Source organism: Ascidia mentula, chromosome 4, assembly GCF_947561715.1.
Source record: "Ascidia mentula chromosome 4, kaAscMent1.1, whole genome shotgun sequence".
In the NCBI taxonomy this organism is placed as follows: Eukaryota; Metazoa; Chordata; class Ascidiacea; order Phlebobranchia; family Ascidiidae; genus Ascidia; species Ascidia mentula.
In genome coordinates, this window is record NC_138569.1 from 2680587 (window position 1) to 2696320 (window position 15734).

Sequence of the window (15734 nt, forward strand, 5' to 3'; positions counted from 1 at the left end):
CGCATTTTTTGCATTTACCTCAAACCCCGTTTAGGTTTTAGGTTGTTTGCCTTCCCATGTACTCGGGTTTTGCCATGTTTCAAGTGTTTTTGCTTTCACTCTTGCCCAATCATAGGTTTTAGACCAAAGCTAATATATGGGGGTTTATTGTTTTGTAATAACTGGTCCACTGGCGTTTCGAATTTGTCAGGTTAACATTACATTGGTGTTGTTATAGTTAAAACCTAAATGTATAGCCTCTTAACCCAAACAACACATAGACGATGACATAAAAAATAGTATAACGATGTTGCTACCACAGCAAATCCATCAGGTATAGTAAACTATCAAGTCACAGTTCGTTGCTGAAGTATACAATGCACCTAAAAACACAGGAATGTAGGGTTCGTCCGGGGTATGCCAATTCTTGGGGATAACAACAATTTTCAACGTTTTAAATCACCAAACAATAGTCTAATAAGGTTTTGATGTAATGATAAAATAGATACAAATAGAAATGTTACTTATGTAGTACAAAGTCATGTCGAGCTAACGTCCTTATGCAGCCGTTCGTTTATTCCCGTGATTGTCTTTTATTGGCTGGTGGCTATGTGTGTTGTTTTTTGTTTTTTTTTGTTGCGCTGCTGCTTTGTTCGTGCTGGTGTTTCGTTGTATTTGTGGTTTGTAAACTTGTAAATGTATTGTATGTACGTAGAAACATCTTTTGTTTAGTGTTCGCTTCTGTATAGTTATTTTTTATTGTAAAAATGTCAAACTGTAAACCCCTGATCGCCAATGTACACAATGTACATTAGTTATACAGACCGCCTGATGATGCGTACTTTGTGAAGCATAAGGTGATCCATCCGCAGGCAAATAAAATATGCTACTGTATTTCCTTTAAAAGAAACAGAACTCGGACCATGGCTGGTGCTACTGCTTTCCAACAACGCTTATGCTGGTCTGGTGTTGCCACAAAGTTGCAGCCTACTGTGTTCTTACATTACGTTGTTGTTGTGTTATCGCATCTTTTGCTGTATCTCCAAACTCTGTTTTTGCACTCACAACGAGTGTCTCGATATCAAAGCGTTCACAATAATTCTGCTCGATAATGTTTTGTCTGCTACACGTCGATATAGAAGGATCGGGATGTCGATGTATTTTTATGTTTGTAAATAAACCAACTTTAATTCAATGCTTGCTAATACACAAGCCTACACGCAAACAGGGTATAGACAAGAATTGAAAACTCTGGATTAAGAGATTGGTTAATTTAAATTAAATTTGTGTCACTGATACTTGCAGATATTTTAATTAAAAGTTTTACACCAGACAGGATACAACTTATAGTGGAAAAGTAGATTTCTGTATGTGATCTTAACACCGGCAACTTGGGGAATATAAAATTTGCAATTTAATAGTCTGTTCTTCTGGCACAATAAAAACGTATCTTTATTATTGTGCCAGAAGAACAGACTATTAAATTACGATATGCCTGGCAGCAACAGAAACATTATATTTGTAAAATTTGCATTTGAAAGATTTATCAATCCGTGCAACTGATTTTGCAGTAATTGGATGGTTACCAAATACTTACAATGGCCCCGATGACGCAGGCGCAAAGAGTCTGTGAGGCAGTGCGGAAGGCCATGTCGGCTTAATTACCTTATTGTCTAGGTTTGTCACTCTGCAGAAACAACCGGCAAATAAGTTTATTCCGAACAAACTGTTTATTAAAGCCGAAGAGTAGCTTGCTGCGCCTCAGTAAAGCTAGCAGCTGTTTAACCGTAGATCACGTGACATGTGAGACAAAAGGAGAAAGGGTGCTGGTTTATTGTAGAGTGTATTTGTGAGGTTAAGATGTTAATTGCCGGTACAAGCGATCTTTTCAATCATCCAGGCTATACATCTGCGTGTTTCAGTGTGATTCCCTTGTTGCGTTATACCTGATGAAGTCTCGGCGCATGGCAGACGAAACGTCGTAAAAATACAGTACGTTTATGCCAGAAAATCAGTACATTTTTAATTGCAATATGCCTGGCAGCAACAGGAATTTCACATTATTATTAACTTTGATACGATTGCAATTAACACTGACCATGCAATTCCCGCTGCATTTGCCAGCTAAAAGGAATATCGCAGTCAATTACATATCGCCAATTCCGTGAAAAAACTCCAAACTGGTGCTTTCCAATCGTTTTTCAGGCATCTCCCTGTGCCAAGAGCTTATTTGGGTTATCGTGTAAATAACTATCAATTAGCCCCTCGCTTATTCGGTAAACAGAATGTCTTCGTATACACTAAGAAGTCTGTTGTTTGGTATTTGTTACTAAAGAAACAAAAAACGAGTATGATTTCTATTAGGTCCACAAATGCTTTTGTTTTATATTCTTTTGACTCTTACAGCGCTTTAAAAATAATTGTGTGTGTAAGTGCTCCCCTATCCAACTTTTCTATACATGGCTTGGAACAATGAAGCAAAAGTAGGTCGCGAGTAAAGAAGTCTGATTGGCAATTATTTCGGTCGAAGGTGCAAGGTGGCATAGACAAAAGGGAATAAAAAAAATGCACCGGTTGGTGTTCGAATTTGTGAAGAGAGCTGCCAAACTACTTTGGGTCATTCATATCTCATGCAGGCCCAGAAAGCAGCATGCAGTATTGTTAAGCAGAGATAGTTTACAAATAACTGCCTTGTTTGCGTATATCACTGAAGCAAACAAGTTTGTTTATTGGGTCTAGGTCTATATCTAATGTTTCTATGTCTGCAACTCCTGCGGTATTTCCTCAAAGGCCGGAAACGCCAAGGACTTGTCAGATTAAATGAGAAAGTTTAGTTTGCCGTCTGGAGCCCGTCGCACTATATAACGATCGCACTATTTTACACGATGCTGAGTGTCTGCTTCGTGTGAATGGAAGCGACGCGCAAAACCGTATTGCGCAACTCAGTGACCTTACAACGCCGGCAAGGTCGTAGTCTTTAGTGTAGTTCGACAACTGAAACTCAAATACTGGCATCGCGTGACATCTTTTACTACGCTTGCAGCGCTTAGTGTTGTGAAGGGAAGCAAATTTTGCTGAGAAATTCTTTAGAAACGAAAGAAAATTTTGCTGCGTAGTAAAACCACTGGCGCGAAACGATGCTTGTTTTTGACAGAAAATCGCCGGCAATCATGCTGTTGACACGTGGCCGGCGTGTGTTCGGTTCAACAGTTGATTTACGCTTCATACTTCACGTTAATATTGATTTATTATTGTTTGATAAAATATTTTCGTACTTGTATTGACTGCTGTCGTGTTGTATATTGACTAATGTGTGATTGTAATGTTATTTTTAAGAAGTGTGGCATTTTAGTAAAGTTAAACTGTTTTTCTCTAATCGTTGTAATACAACGTCTGTATTTATAAGTGCAAGGTTTGTTAAAGTATATTTTGTGATAGAGTTTAATAGAACAATTTCGGTTTGGTTTGCCAGTTAATCTTTTTAATTTAACTGTAATACACCTCTGTACTGCTTGTGCAATAAAACATGGCACTTTCAAAGACAACCAACTTGCTGCAGATGCTTCGGCAATCTGTCAATGTAGCATCGGTGTGTGGAATGCAAAAAGTTCAGCCAAAACGTCAATGTATGTATAAAAAAATTCATTGCATGTCTACAATTTCTGTATGTAATGTTGCTTTAACAAAAGCTGTTATCAAACACTTAATTCTGTGTGGGATATCTGTTGTGGAATGCTTTGTTATTTCCACAATTTAGCATTAAGTGTAAACATGTTTTTTGGTTTCAGATTCAACGGACAAGCGAATTCAAGTTGCCAACCCAGTTGTGGAAATGGATGGAGATGAAATGACTCGTATTATTTGGGAGATGATCAAAGAGAAAGTATTGGATCAAAATCTTCTGACGTTTGATATGTTATTAAAATTTACATGTGTGTTTTGCAGCTCATTCTACCATACTGCAATATTGATTTGAAATATTACGACCTTGGTTTGCCCTACCGTGACCAAACTGACGACCAGGTTACAATTGACTCTGCATTGGCAACTCTCAAGTACAACGTTGCAGTTAAATGTGCAACCATCACTCCTGATGAAGAAAGAGTAGTTGGTGAGCTATGCGCGTAGTTACATACTTGATAACTGTTGCTGTGATTTTGTGAGAGTTGTAAGAAGTTTCTAGAATGTAGTTCTTAATTCCTCTTGGTCATTTTTTTTATCTTGTTTAGTTGTAATCGTTCAAATATATCAGCTTTCTATAGCTATTTTTTTTTCTAAAATTATCATTTATCTTTTCAGAATTCAACCTGAAGCAAATGTGGAAAAGTCCAAATGGAACCATCCGTAACATTTTGGGTGGAACAGTGTTCCGCGAACCCATTCTGTGCAAAGTTGTCCCACGCCTAGTACCTGGTTGGAATCAGGCCATCGTTATTGGTCGTCATGCTCATGGTGACCAGGTTTGTATTACACACTTGACTTAAAATTAATGTGCCAGTATATATATGTATTCAAGCAATGATAAAATGCAATGGAGCAAATTAAAATATTTGAGATGAAGACTGTGCAAAAATTTTGACTGTTTAGAATAAATCGTTTTCAACATATTCGTTTATTCTGCTTACTTTTACTCTTTTTACAACAAAACAATTGGTGCATTTTTTACCTGTATTAATATTAAGTTCTTGAAAATCTTATCTTTGTGCATTTTGAAGTAAATCAAATCGTTGCCTAACATTTTGCTTTCTTATTCAGTACCGGGCAACTGATTTTGTAGCACCAGGACCTGGAAAGATGCGTTTGATTTACACACCTGACCAGGGAGGTGAAGCTCTTGATATGGAAGTTTATGACTTCAAAGATGGTGGTGGTGTTGGCATGGCGATGTACAACACTGATGCCGTAAGTAAATTTTTTTTGCCTGATTATAATATTGCTTGGAAATTATATAATATGTAGTGTATTTTTGTCAACTTGTATGCAACTAATTTTAATTCACTTTGCATACGGCAAAAACATGCAACATATTTAAAATATATGAGTAAAAGCGTTTGACCTCAGTGACCTTCATTGGGACAGGCCATATCTGTGGTTGCAACTTGTAGTTAATGATTAATCACATCTGCACTCGTGTTGTTTGACTTGTTACCGGTAAACAACATCCCAGTGCAATGTACAGTATCTTCGTAACCTTTGGGCTTTGGCATAACTATGAAAGCTGTATAATGTTGAATAAACATTTTATCTTTTTCAGTCGATTGCTGACTTTGCACATAGCTGTATGAAGGTTGCCCTGCAGAAGAAATGGCCGCTGTACATGAGTACCAAAAACACCATCATGAAGAAATACGATGGGCGCTTCAAGGACATCTTCGAAGACATTTTCCAAAAGTAATATTATATATATCTGTTTATTTTGTTACATTTCATCATACCATTCCTGGGCTTCGTAAACCTCATTTTCATTAAGTTCTGTATTGGAAAATCTGCAATTCAAACTATCCATTCATATATTAACATATTTTTGTGAAGGCTGTTATAGATTCTAGGCATTTTTATTGGTTAACTGAATATTTACAGGAAAACTTCCTGAAAGTTATGCATTTTAAAACAATTATTACCTGTTTCCAGGCATTACAAGAAAGACTTTGATGCAAATGGAATGTGGTACGAACACAGGTTGATTGATGACATGGTGGCCCAAGTGCTTAAGTCATCAGGTGCTTTCGTGTGGGCTTGCAAAAACTATGATGGAGATGTGCAGTCAGATATCCTGGCACAAGGTGAGTTTCTGTTTTCATAATATAACATAAGCAGATGCTATGAACTAACCAGTGGTGCATTGATGTTTAACGTCTGTATAATCCCTAACATTAGGTGGTTTTGAGTTTTTAACCAATCAACTTGTATGTTAAAAAAAGTTTTTAACCAATCAACTTGTATGTTAAAATAACTGAGCATTAAACACAAATTTTTATGATTAAATTTAGGATTTGGTTCACTTGGTTTGATGACAAGTGTTTTGATGTGCCCTGATGGCAAAACAGTTGAATCGGAGGCAGCTCATGGCACGGTGACAAGACACTACAGGGAACATCAAAAGGTTGGAATGCTTGTAACCTAATACACCCGGCATGTAACTCATTCTGTTTTAATGCTACATGATGCTTCAATGAAAGGTCGTTCGTATAAATAGAATCAAAGGTTGAAGTGGGTTGTATTATACCTGTGGAGAAACACGTTGGTAGTTTTAAACAGGTTTTGGCTTCTTGGCAAAGTGGGATTTTCCCAATCTTTGTGGGGTATAATATTTAAAGCTTTCCAGATGTCAGCGGTAAAAACATATTTTCTTTGCCACTGAGTCAGTTTAATGTATGTATTCACCCATTTTCATTAGTTTTACTGCTGATAAATTGCTATCCAACATTAGGTTATACTTAAATTCCCTACTTTTCAGGGTAACCCAACCAGTACCAACCCCATCGCTTCCATCTTTGCATGGACTCGTGGTCTTGAACACAGGGGCAGATTGGATGGAAATGACGACCTCATCAAGTTCTGCAAAACCTTGGAAGACGTGTGTGTGGATACTGTGGACAGTGGAGTGATGACCAAGGACTTGGCAGGTTGCATTCATGGCTTGAAGAAGTAAGTATAGTTTGATAAGTACTGATATTTTGCTTCAGGAATTTCAGCTTTAGTTAACATCGAGTTACAGTGGGTTCAGTAGTGTTCAATTTTGTACAATGTAATACCGATTTGTTGATGATGCTATCCTTGCATATTTGTTAAATTATGCCAGTGCTGCAGTATTTTCATCAGAGTAAACGTTGGTATTTGGTAATGAATGTTTGTAAAATAGCAATTTAAACCGGGGAGGTTGGAAGGTCAGTACCACCTGTATTTCTACTAGAAATGCGTTGACAATGTTTCATAATACTCAATGACGACGTAAACATCATTTCGCTACAGCAAAAAAACTGTTCGTGCGTATTACGACCAATTTTTTTAATTTATGGCGTCATTACGTTTTCGGATTCGGCCGATTGGTTGGGGATATTGGTATCCCGCCGAATTCCAATCTTTCTGCGTTGTCCTATCTCAAGTAAGAACCTGCAGTACGAAGGCAACTGTTGCGTTGAAACATATGTTTAACAATTTTATGTTGTTTTCAGCGTTAAGCTCAACGAGCATTACGTCATAACCACGGATTTCTTGGAGGCGATCGAGAAGGGATTGAAGAAAGCGACGAACTAAGCAGACAGCATTCGTTTTACCACAATCAGAATATGCGTGCCTGATGACATAATAAGAAACTTTTTAGCAAAACAAAACATTGTCAGGTTTCTCTAAGAAAAATTTACATATTTTCTTCTGCTGTACTGTAAGTGCCTATTCATCATCAGCTTGTTTGTGAAGTTGGTGCTAAACGTCTTGACCCTATGACTGTGTCTTTTTTTTATTAATTTCTAGTGTTACTGGCTAACGGACAGACCCCTGTCCCCAATCCTATTAATTTCGATTCAAAACAAAGTAGAACATTTTAATGGAACTGCTATTGCCTGTAAGAACATTCATATATACGAAGGGTCGTCGCACCTATTTCATGAGCGCTGTTTTTCATTTCAAGACTTTTTTTGCCAATCGTGATTAATGAAATTTAGTTTTAACTCAATAAGTTTCCCTTTATGTGCGCTTTTAGCCTCAGACTCTGGACTGCACTCCCTTCGTAAACCTCACTTACAGAATCCGGTAAAAAGGTCGCATATTTTGCTGATTTCATTTCTAATGTGACTTCAATTATAATAGCGCATAAAAATGTACAATAAGTGCACTAAAATGTCCTGCACTTGTGCCGTTGGCCTCCGTGTCGATTGTTCATGCCCGGTGTATCAGGATGTTATAGGCGTACTTGTGTGTGTCGATGTACCTTTTATATAGGATTTTAGGTGAATTTATGGCTCAGTCGTGTGGAACGTTTTTGGCGTACGGCTTCGTGTGTTCAACCGTTTGCCTCCAAGAGCGGAGCCTCCATGAGGTTTGTGCGGAGTGTCAAATAAAGATACAAACCCCTCTGTGTGCGTTTGGTTGTTTTACATCAACGACTTCGTGCCTTTAATCTTTCTTGATAATTTTTTGCATTGCAGCCTTTGCAAAAAATTATTAAACTTGAATAAACCAATTATGCTTCCACGCAAAATGCTGTTTTATGAAAAATGTACGCAAATCTTTCAAATTACACCAGTTGGTGGTTACAACCGGTGAAGTCAGCATTAGTTATTTAATAGATACTGATGATTAGCACAGCTGTGTTTAAAAGGCCTGTTTAATATGTCGTTTAAGCTTTTGACTTTCCTATTCAAAGAAGCGTTCCAAGTATTTCGCGTCTTTTCGATGTATTTGCGAATTACTTCCGTGGACATCTTTTACGTCACAAAACAACAAAACGCGTCGCGTAGCAACCGTACGATAACAGTGTTGTTGCTCGTTTATTTCAGAACTGAACAATTCCACATCAAAATACAACGAAACAGTAGCCGAGCCCATTTTGCAGGGCAACATATGAACTATCAGTGCAGAGAGTTCCTCGAAACGTTTTTCAGTTGCGGAGTGTGAGGAACTTCGCGTAGATAAATAACTTTTTTGCAAGTTTTGGGCACGATCATATGCGGCAAAGGATATTCGTGCGAATGTGTTGGACGTTTTTCAGCCCTTCGCCGCCACCACACAATCTCATAAAAGCAGAGAAAAAAAGAAAGTTAGACGCCAGAAAGTGAATTATTGTCCAAGGCACAAAACGTCTGCACAGCAAAAGTGGCCTATTGTTGCCACGCACCCCTGGAACACCCAAAACACCATTTCACAGTTGTTACAAACACCATTCCCATGGGTGAAAGACTAAAGAATCACAACACAGCTGTTGCCGGCGTATTCAAAACGTTTTGCTCTTGTGGCAATCATAAAATACTGAACTACACGAGGTAGAGTGCAATGGCCGCTAGAACGATGATAATCGTGCGCATACGTTTTCTATTGGACATCCACAGCGACATCAAGCGGGGTCGCGGTAAAATGGCCGGGAAAATCCCGAAAATCCAAGCGTAAAATGTGGCTGCCACCAGCAGTTTGAACGCTAATTTCCAGTAAGTGGTGGAAGAAGTCTGACAAAACCGGCAACTTGCCATGCAGTGCCTCTTCATCCATCTCGGGTAGTGTTTGGACAGGGTTTGATCCGCACAGTATCCCTTCTCAGCCCACACCTTGCAATCCTCAGCGTATGTTGGGTTGTCAACACATTCACCATCCGCTGTATATTTGGAAAAAATATTTAATGAAAATCTTATAATTGCTAGTGTAAACTATTATATTACTGAGACTCCAAAGGGAGTAAAAGGACGATCACACCAGTATAAGATCTTTTTGACAGAAATATTAATTTCGCTTTTTGGCTTCTTCAGTTTCTGTCTTATCCAAATGATTCTATTTAATACCATGACAGGATTGCAAATAAACAATAATTGAGAAATACAAGCCATGCGCCCGCACCAGGACCTGTACGAAGCTAAAGGGTCCATAACCAAGATTGTTTTGTTTGATCTTCCCCACATAAAAATACTTTCCACATTTATAAACATAACTCTTACCCGACCAAAACTGCGGTGGTACCGGTGGGAATTCCACGATATTAATTCCACGAGGGTTCGACAGTTTGGGAGATTGACTCACTTTCTCTTCCGCCACCCACTCAAGTTCCATTTGTGCCTGAAACGTAATCTGGTGATTATTTGTGTAAATTTAACACACACGTTTTCGTGAACGGTTTGCAAGGAAACCGAATTAATGCATTCACATAAAAGGTGCATTTAACCTCAATGACACTGGTGTTTACAAATTGGGAAATTGTCCATAGAATAGAGCAAAAAAGATATAGCTTATTTGTAGCAATTAGGCTACATATATATTTTTTGAACATGCTTATGAGTATAATGGGTAGCATTTTGTTAGTCATACATTCCATGACATGTTGACTAATCGCGTTGTCTGTGATAATTTAAATTTTACTTTTCTGTAAATTTTATCGCAGAAATGTAATTTCCTATCAATCACCTGAACCGAGGTACAGATAAGGGCTAGAAAGCCGCACACCAAACTCCCAATCATATTGATCACAGACTTGCAACTTCTTTCAGCCAGCGATAATCTCAGCCTAAGCCACTTGGTTTATCTTGTAACCTGTGACCAACTGCTTACGTAAGCACTGCAGTGTCCCTCGATCGAAACAACTAAACATCCACATACAGAACGCGCGCGGCGAATATTTCGTTGAACGTCGCTCGAAGCATCGACACGTCACAATCGCTGTGACCATGTACTAGAACATTTGCCCCCGGGGCGAGCGAACCTTACTCTGCGGAAGACGGTACGTCACGAATGCCTTGTTTGCAATCAGTGAGGTTTAGAACACGTCGCAAATTGCATGTTGACCGGACGTCTGTTGTTATTTGTGATATCGGTCATTCATGCTCTCCACGTGTAAATTTCCATAGGAACGTGGTCTGAATGGTTTCAATAATTTAATACTTGTAAATTGCAGCCTGCTCAAACACAGAGTGTTTCATCTGCGCAATCAGAAAGCAATTGTAAAAATTTACTGAGAGCGGCATACGTTTCTGAAACGTCTTCAAACATCATTGCTTTCTGCATCGTGGGTCACCTTATTTCGCAATTCAGAAAATATGTGAATAGTGTTCCAAAATTTTGTAAAATAATTGCCAACGTGATATAAAACTGCTGCCAAAATCTCCTTCTCAGATGCAAAGCAGTTTCCATCACCGTGCATGCATGAATGACAATGAATGCTTATAGAATATTCTTTATCTCAAGGGTGACAGTTCGGAGCTTTACAAAAATGCATTTTGGAAGCAAAAAGAAAGCATCTTGCGACCCGCGCAGTAACACATCAGCATACGCATAAAAACCTAGAGGTCGCGATAAAAAAGTGCACGCAAAATTGAAAGTCATTGTTTACAGCAGTGGTTGCCACCTGGGGTTCCCCGGCACCCTGAGTGCCATTTGTAACTTTCAGGGTTGCCGCGAACTTTTCTTTATTTCCATTCCATACGATTTACTGGTAATGCGTAGAAAGCACAAATTTAATCATGAAATTAAAACCATTCGTGGCGGTCTTAGGGCGCCAAAAAATTCTAATAAATTGCGTGGGGGTGCCGTAAGCGAGAAAAGGTTGGAAACCTCTGGTAGAGTAAAAAAGTCATCATTTAACTCAATATGAAACACACGCGGTTTTCGCCACTCATGTGTTCTGTTGTGTCGCAAACCCGACAACGCTGTCCAATGTCTTCAAGGTGATTCTGGCCGGTTCGTTGTTCATCAATAACAGTGATCTGATCCTTTTGGTCCTCTTTGGACGCTTCCCTTTCCCATCCCTGGACTTCTTCCTCTTCTTCTTTTCTCCTCCGAGCAGTCGCTTCCACACAGTACCCGATGACTCGCTCCGTCCTTCCCCCTTGCTCTTCCTTGAAGCTCCAACTTTATTTTCACTCCCTGCATTCATTCCTTTGGATTTCTTATTCCTTCTCTTTCTTCCGTTCCTCTTCTTCTTCCCGCTCCTGCGGCGTCGTGATCGCGATTCCCGGTGATCCTGCATCTTCTTCAGGAAAAACACCCGCGTGTCTCCCTCATTCACGAAACTCCCGCACAGAAGGTTGTTCCTCATCCCGTGGATGTCCAGGACAGGGTTGTCTTGTCCCGCAAGCATCACTTTCTCGTCGGGATTTCGTTTCGCTTTTTTTCCTTTCAAAAGACATTTCGTTAAACGAACTTTAAGATCTGCTGTTTGAGACAAATGAAAGTTTGAATACTTTGAATCCCCTGTTTTCTTTATGGCCAACAGAGGCTCAGTAACAGATTTTATAACAAATCCTGCAAGTAATCCCAAGTCGTTTGTTTTACGTTGTTCATGATATATATATTTCGCCTGTATTTACAAGCATCGTCGGTATCTCTTATTCAAATAGTTTCTGATGCACTTATTTTGACAGACTGGTGCATAGAAGTTATAGACCACATACTTATACGCCGCACCGCTGAAATTGAAGTTTCAATATAATAAACAACCTTAACTATTGTGTAAATCATGTTGAAATTATTTATTACTTGGTAACGCGGAAGTGTTTCACGCAACCACAGACATGACTTGTTGGAAAAGTGGCCGATCCAGCTAAGGTGCATTGCCCTGGCTTCGAAGCTAATAAACCTTGCTATAACCTGACACAATCGATTACTACAAATTATTTTATAAATTTACATCCATTTTTGGCAAAAAAGGTAAGTGTATGCTTCAATATTACATCAAAATCACAGAGAAAAGGCTTTTAGACAGTTAAGCCCGAATAGGTCCAGACATCGTTCTATCGTAGTCAAAACAAACATAAGCGCATGCGTCAGTTATTCGAGTTTGTCATAGGGATATTATTAAAAGCCAATACAACTTGTTTGACATTTTGTGGAGTGTCCGCGATTGCTTATCGGCTCGGTTATTAAGAATGAATCATCCCCTGTTTGCCGCTCGTGCCTCGTTTACCAGGAATTGGACATTTTCTTGTGGATCGTTAGTTCCTTTTTAAGACATCTTCGACACATTGACATATTGCACAATCCACACAATATGTTGTTATGACCATTGTGATGACATATATGTCTGAAACGAGTGCGCAGATTTTTTGAAAAATATGGACTACAGCTTGAGTGCGGTATGGAAATTACAGCTGTATTATTATTTGAACATTGGTCATTTATGCACAACTGTTCGTTTTTGTTTGCACTTCACATTTACCCTTTGGTGCTAATTAAACGGTACTACATATACAATCAACGAAGAAAACACGTGTTGTTATTGTTTACCTGTGGAACGCCGCCTGCGTCTCGACCTGGTGACGTCATTAACGGAGCCTTTCACGACCCGCCACACTTTGACGCGGCCCACAGAGGTGCCATTGTGGCGGGCGGTCGCGGGATTCAGATAATCGTTGCCCTCGTCCGATTTAAACCCCCCCTCGTCGAAGATTTCCAAAACTGTTCCTGTCAAGATTACGTCAGAGTCTACCGACTTGCTTTCCAGGCCGTCTACGCAAAAGAACAATGTCAGCGTTCACGGCCTGATGACAATACACAACTGGTCGCAACCGCACTGAACCGATAGAGATTCTTTGTATCACGCGATAAGCTTGGCTTACTCCACTTCACGCGGATGAATCTAACGATACGCTTGCATGAATTAAAACTGGGTTGTCCCTAAATCAAATCATATTGTACCGGAGTTTTTATATTTCTTCCCGTAACTTATTATATGCGCAAAAAGGCCACAATAGCCAATGAGAGCTGCAGGTGTACACACTGCAGACTGGAAATCTGTGTGCTTGCTAGTGTAAAAGCTCGCCGGTGCCACAGTCACCAGCTACACTGATGAGACCTTACAGGTCGAAACAGTGTGTACACCTGTTTGTTTGCACCTTCCGTAGCTTGTTTGGTTATATTTATTTGTCACTCCCTAATCGTACATAAGATTGTTGGACAAACTGTTGGTTGAGGAATGGTCTTGGATATATAGTGAAAAGTCAAAAATGCTTTACTTGAAAATTGTGGCACGATTTCGACGGTTTTTCAATGAGCAAAACGATGAGGTAATTCAAAAGAAATGCAATCTATACCTTTATTCGGTCATAATACCCTTTAACGCGATATTGTGCAAAAACAAAGAATAATCGGTATTGTGTGGACAACGACCGGGTTTTTTTGGGAGGGTTCGATATCCTGCATTTGAGTACGTACCAGTAGAAGAGCTGGCACAAACTTCAAAATTGCCACCAGTATCAAGTTCATGTCGTGTTCTTCCCACAATTTCTGATGCGTGACCTTCGTAAGAAGTCAAGCAGAAAAGCGCCAGTCCCACAAAGCACTTAAAAGTCATACTTACAGGTTTATCGCATAGTTCTCAATACACTAAATACTTATATGTGGAGTACAGCAGGTACTTATGTAATTACCTGTGGGGAAAAATGCTTTTATTAGTGTTTAAAGATACATTTTCGTGGATGATTGTGATTATGTACAACACAGGAAACGTAAATCGTTCTTAATAACATTTTAGTTTTACTAGCTGAACAACATCGCACAGCAGGGGACAAAAACATTCCCAACTGCAATGTCACCGACAAAAATTGCGGTGAACGACACGAAAATACAACAATAAAATAGCTTTCTAGTGACGAAGGCCACTGATTACACAAATCAACGAGAAATTTACGACAGTTCATAATCCACGCAAGACCACCAGGAAGTAGACTAATGTTTGCGGAATGTCTGGATCCATTGTCTGACCCCTACGCTAAGTCATATATCAGGCCATTGTCATCGAAAGGTCGCCAACACCCAAAATACATAACCTTCGTGCAAAAATATGTAAGTTACCATTAAACATTGCCTGTTTACATCTGTTTTGGGGGTAACCAGACGATATCTTTCTTGTTTTCGAAACACGCAACCCTCAACCTTTTTTCGGTTCCAATAAATGAAATGAAAGCAACGTAGCTTCACAATGCCTGAATCTGTTGCACAATTCCCGTAGCTGGATGGCAATATATCTATCTCAGCATGCTTCCTAACAGCAGGTTTCACATGCTGTGGTGAACAAAAGAACTTGTACCATACACTTGCGCCTTCTCCAACTTCATAACCAAACCCTATTGGCCTGTTTAGCTAAGGTACTGCTTTGCCTTCAAATACCGCCATCAAAAGTAAATCTTGGCGCAGATACTGGCACCGACACTGCGTCCCTTGTTTATACAGACTACAGAACAAATGTCACTGTACTGTTCAGCAGTTTCGCATTTCTGCTACAATCAACAACGCCTCATCGTCAGCCTTTTATGTTTGGCCATTAGCGTTAAGCCCACAGATCTTTAGTGCTGCGGTATTGGTTTATCGCAACTTGTAAACGAATCTTTGGTGGGCGGGCAAGTGCTTTTTCCTTGCTGTCTGCGACATGGGGCCCGTTTCCGAGTGAGATTATTCCTCTGTCGACCTGTCTCGAATCTTCATGCCCTGGATTGTACGCAGGATAATCCGATATCGATAAAAGGGCCTCGCAGATTTATCTGGAGAAAAATCAATAAATCTAAAGTGACTCGAAACCGCAGACTAAGAGCGAGAATTAACTGGTAGAGTGGCAATGTATATGTTAAGCCTTAAACGATGACCGTGCGATTAAGCTGATTGCCTGCATAAAAAATTGATAAAATTCTATTTGCTTTGCTGTTTATTGAATTGTTGCAAACAAAAAGTACAATAAGGCAGGACATGTAAAATCAAAGCCCGGACGTAAGCCTTGCGGCAGTATTGAAGGAGCATGTGCCATTTAAAGCAAAAAAGCTGACATTTGGAAGCCAAAGGGGTCGTGGGCTTATTTTTTGGTGCCCAGAGAACACGAACCGTTGTGAAGCCAAAACTTGACCACAAAAGCGCTTTTGAATAATGTCCGCTTGGTGTCTCTCACCCTCCACAGGATTTAAAGAATAGTCACCGTGGTTACGCGTGCACGCTGCCCAGGTATCGTAATTTATAAGCGTAGAACCCTGAGAGACATCAACATCACGGTGACAGATTACAATGTTTGTACAACAATGTTGAAACCTTTATCCCCCGTAATATGGCGTTGGCTGGCGCTGTTATCACGCCCG

At 39.6% G+C, this 15734-nt stretch overlaps 3 protein-coding genes across 3 annotated transcripts; 1 reads left to right on the plus strand and 2 right to left on the minus strand.

Moving 5' to 3' along the window:
- Window positions 1-3421: 3421 nt before the first annotated feature.
- On the plus strand, window positions 3422-8102 carry LOC145899581 (isocitrate dehydrogenase [NADP], mitochondrial-like). Its single transcript, XM_082988430.1, has 10 exons — window positions 3422-3605; window positions 3768-3862; window positions 3925-4090; window positions 4279-4439; window positions 4735-4881; window positions 5234-5370; window positions 5611-5762; window positions 5970-6082; window positions 6437-6627; window positions 7155-8102. The coding sequence occupies exons 1-10, from the start codon at window positions 3506-3508 to the stop codon at window positions 7234-7236; spliced, it is 1344 nt and encodes a 447-aa protein (XP_082844556.1). The 5' UTR covers window positions 3422-3505; the 3' UTR covers window positions 7237-8102.
- A 392-nt stretch (window positions 8103-8494) lies between these two features.
- Window positions 8495-10245, minus strand: LOC145899104 (uncharacterized). The gene is made up of 3 exons (XM_082987820.1): window positions 10087-10245; window positions 9624-9741; window positions 8495-9286 (listed from the first exon to the last, which is right to left on the minus strand). The coding sequence occupies exons 1-3, from the start codon at window positions 10138-10140 to the stop codon at window positions 8952-8954; spliced, it is 507 nt and encodes a 168-aa protein (XP_082843946.1). The 5' UTR covers window positions 10141-10245; the 3' UTR covers window positions 8495-8951.
- Window positions 10246-10836: 591 nt separating this feature from the next.
- On the minus strand, window positions 10837-14038 carry LOC145897405 (uncharacterized). Its single transcript, XM_082985680.1, has 3 exons — window positions 13828-14038; window positions 12901-13122; window positions 10837-11790 (listed from the first exon to the last, which is right to left on the minus strand). The coding sequence occupies exons 1-3, from the start codon at window positions 13964-13966 to the stop codon at window positions 11291-11293; spliced, it is 861 nt and encodes a 286-aa protein (XP_082841806.1). The 5' UTR covers window positions 13967-14038; the 3' UTR covers window positions 10837-11290.
- Window positions 14039-15734: the final 1696 nt, after the last annotated feature.

Excerpts from the sequence above, each read along its gene's own strand:
- LOC145897405 (XM_082985680.1), bottom strand. The coding sequence starts at position 13,966 with ATGACTTTTAAGTGCTTTGTGGGACTGGCGCTTTTCTGCTTGACTTCT. Across the intron at positions 13,123-13,827 it reads TTGTGCCAGCTCTTCTACTG|ACGGCCTGGAAAGCAAGTCG; the intron begins GTACGTACTCAA and ends TCTTTTGCGTAG. Across the intron at positions 11,791-12,900 it reads ACGCAGGCGGCGTTCCACAG|GAAAAAAAGCGAAACGAAAT; the intron begins GTAAACAATAAC and ends GTCTTTTGAAAG.
- LOC145899104 (XM_082987820.1), bottom strand. The coding sequence starts at position 10,140 with ATGATTGGGAGTTTGGTGTGCGGCTTTCTAGCCCTTATCTGTACCTCG. Across the intron at positions 9,742-10,086 it reads TTATCTGTACCTCGGTTCAG|GCACAAATGGAACTTGAGTG; the intron begins GTGATTGATAGG and ends ATTACGTTTCAG. Across the intron at positions 9,287-9,623 it reads ACCACCGCAGTTTTGGTCGG|CGGATGGTGAATGTGTTGAC; the intron begins GTAAGAGTTATG and ends CCAAATATACAG.
- LOC145899581 (XM_082988430.1), top strand. The coding sequence starts at position 3,506 with ATGGCACTTTCAAAGACAACCAACTTGCTGCAGATGCTTCGGCAATCT. Across the intron at positions 4,440-4,734 it reads GTCATGCTCATGGTGACCAG|TACCGGGCAACTGATTTTGT; the intron begins GTTTGTATTACA and ends TTTCTTATTCAG. Across the intron at positions 6,628-7,154 it reads TGCATTCATGGCTTGAAGAA|CGTTAAGCTCAACGAGCATT; the intron begins GTAAGTATAGTT and ends TGTTGTTTTCAG.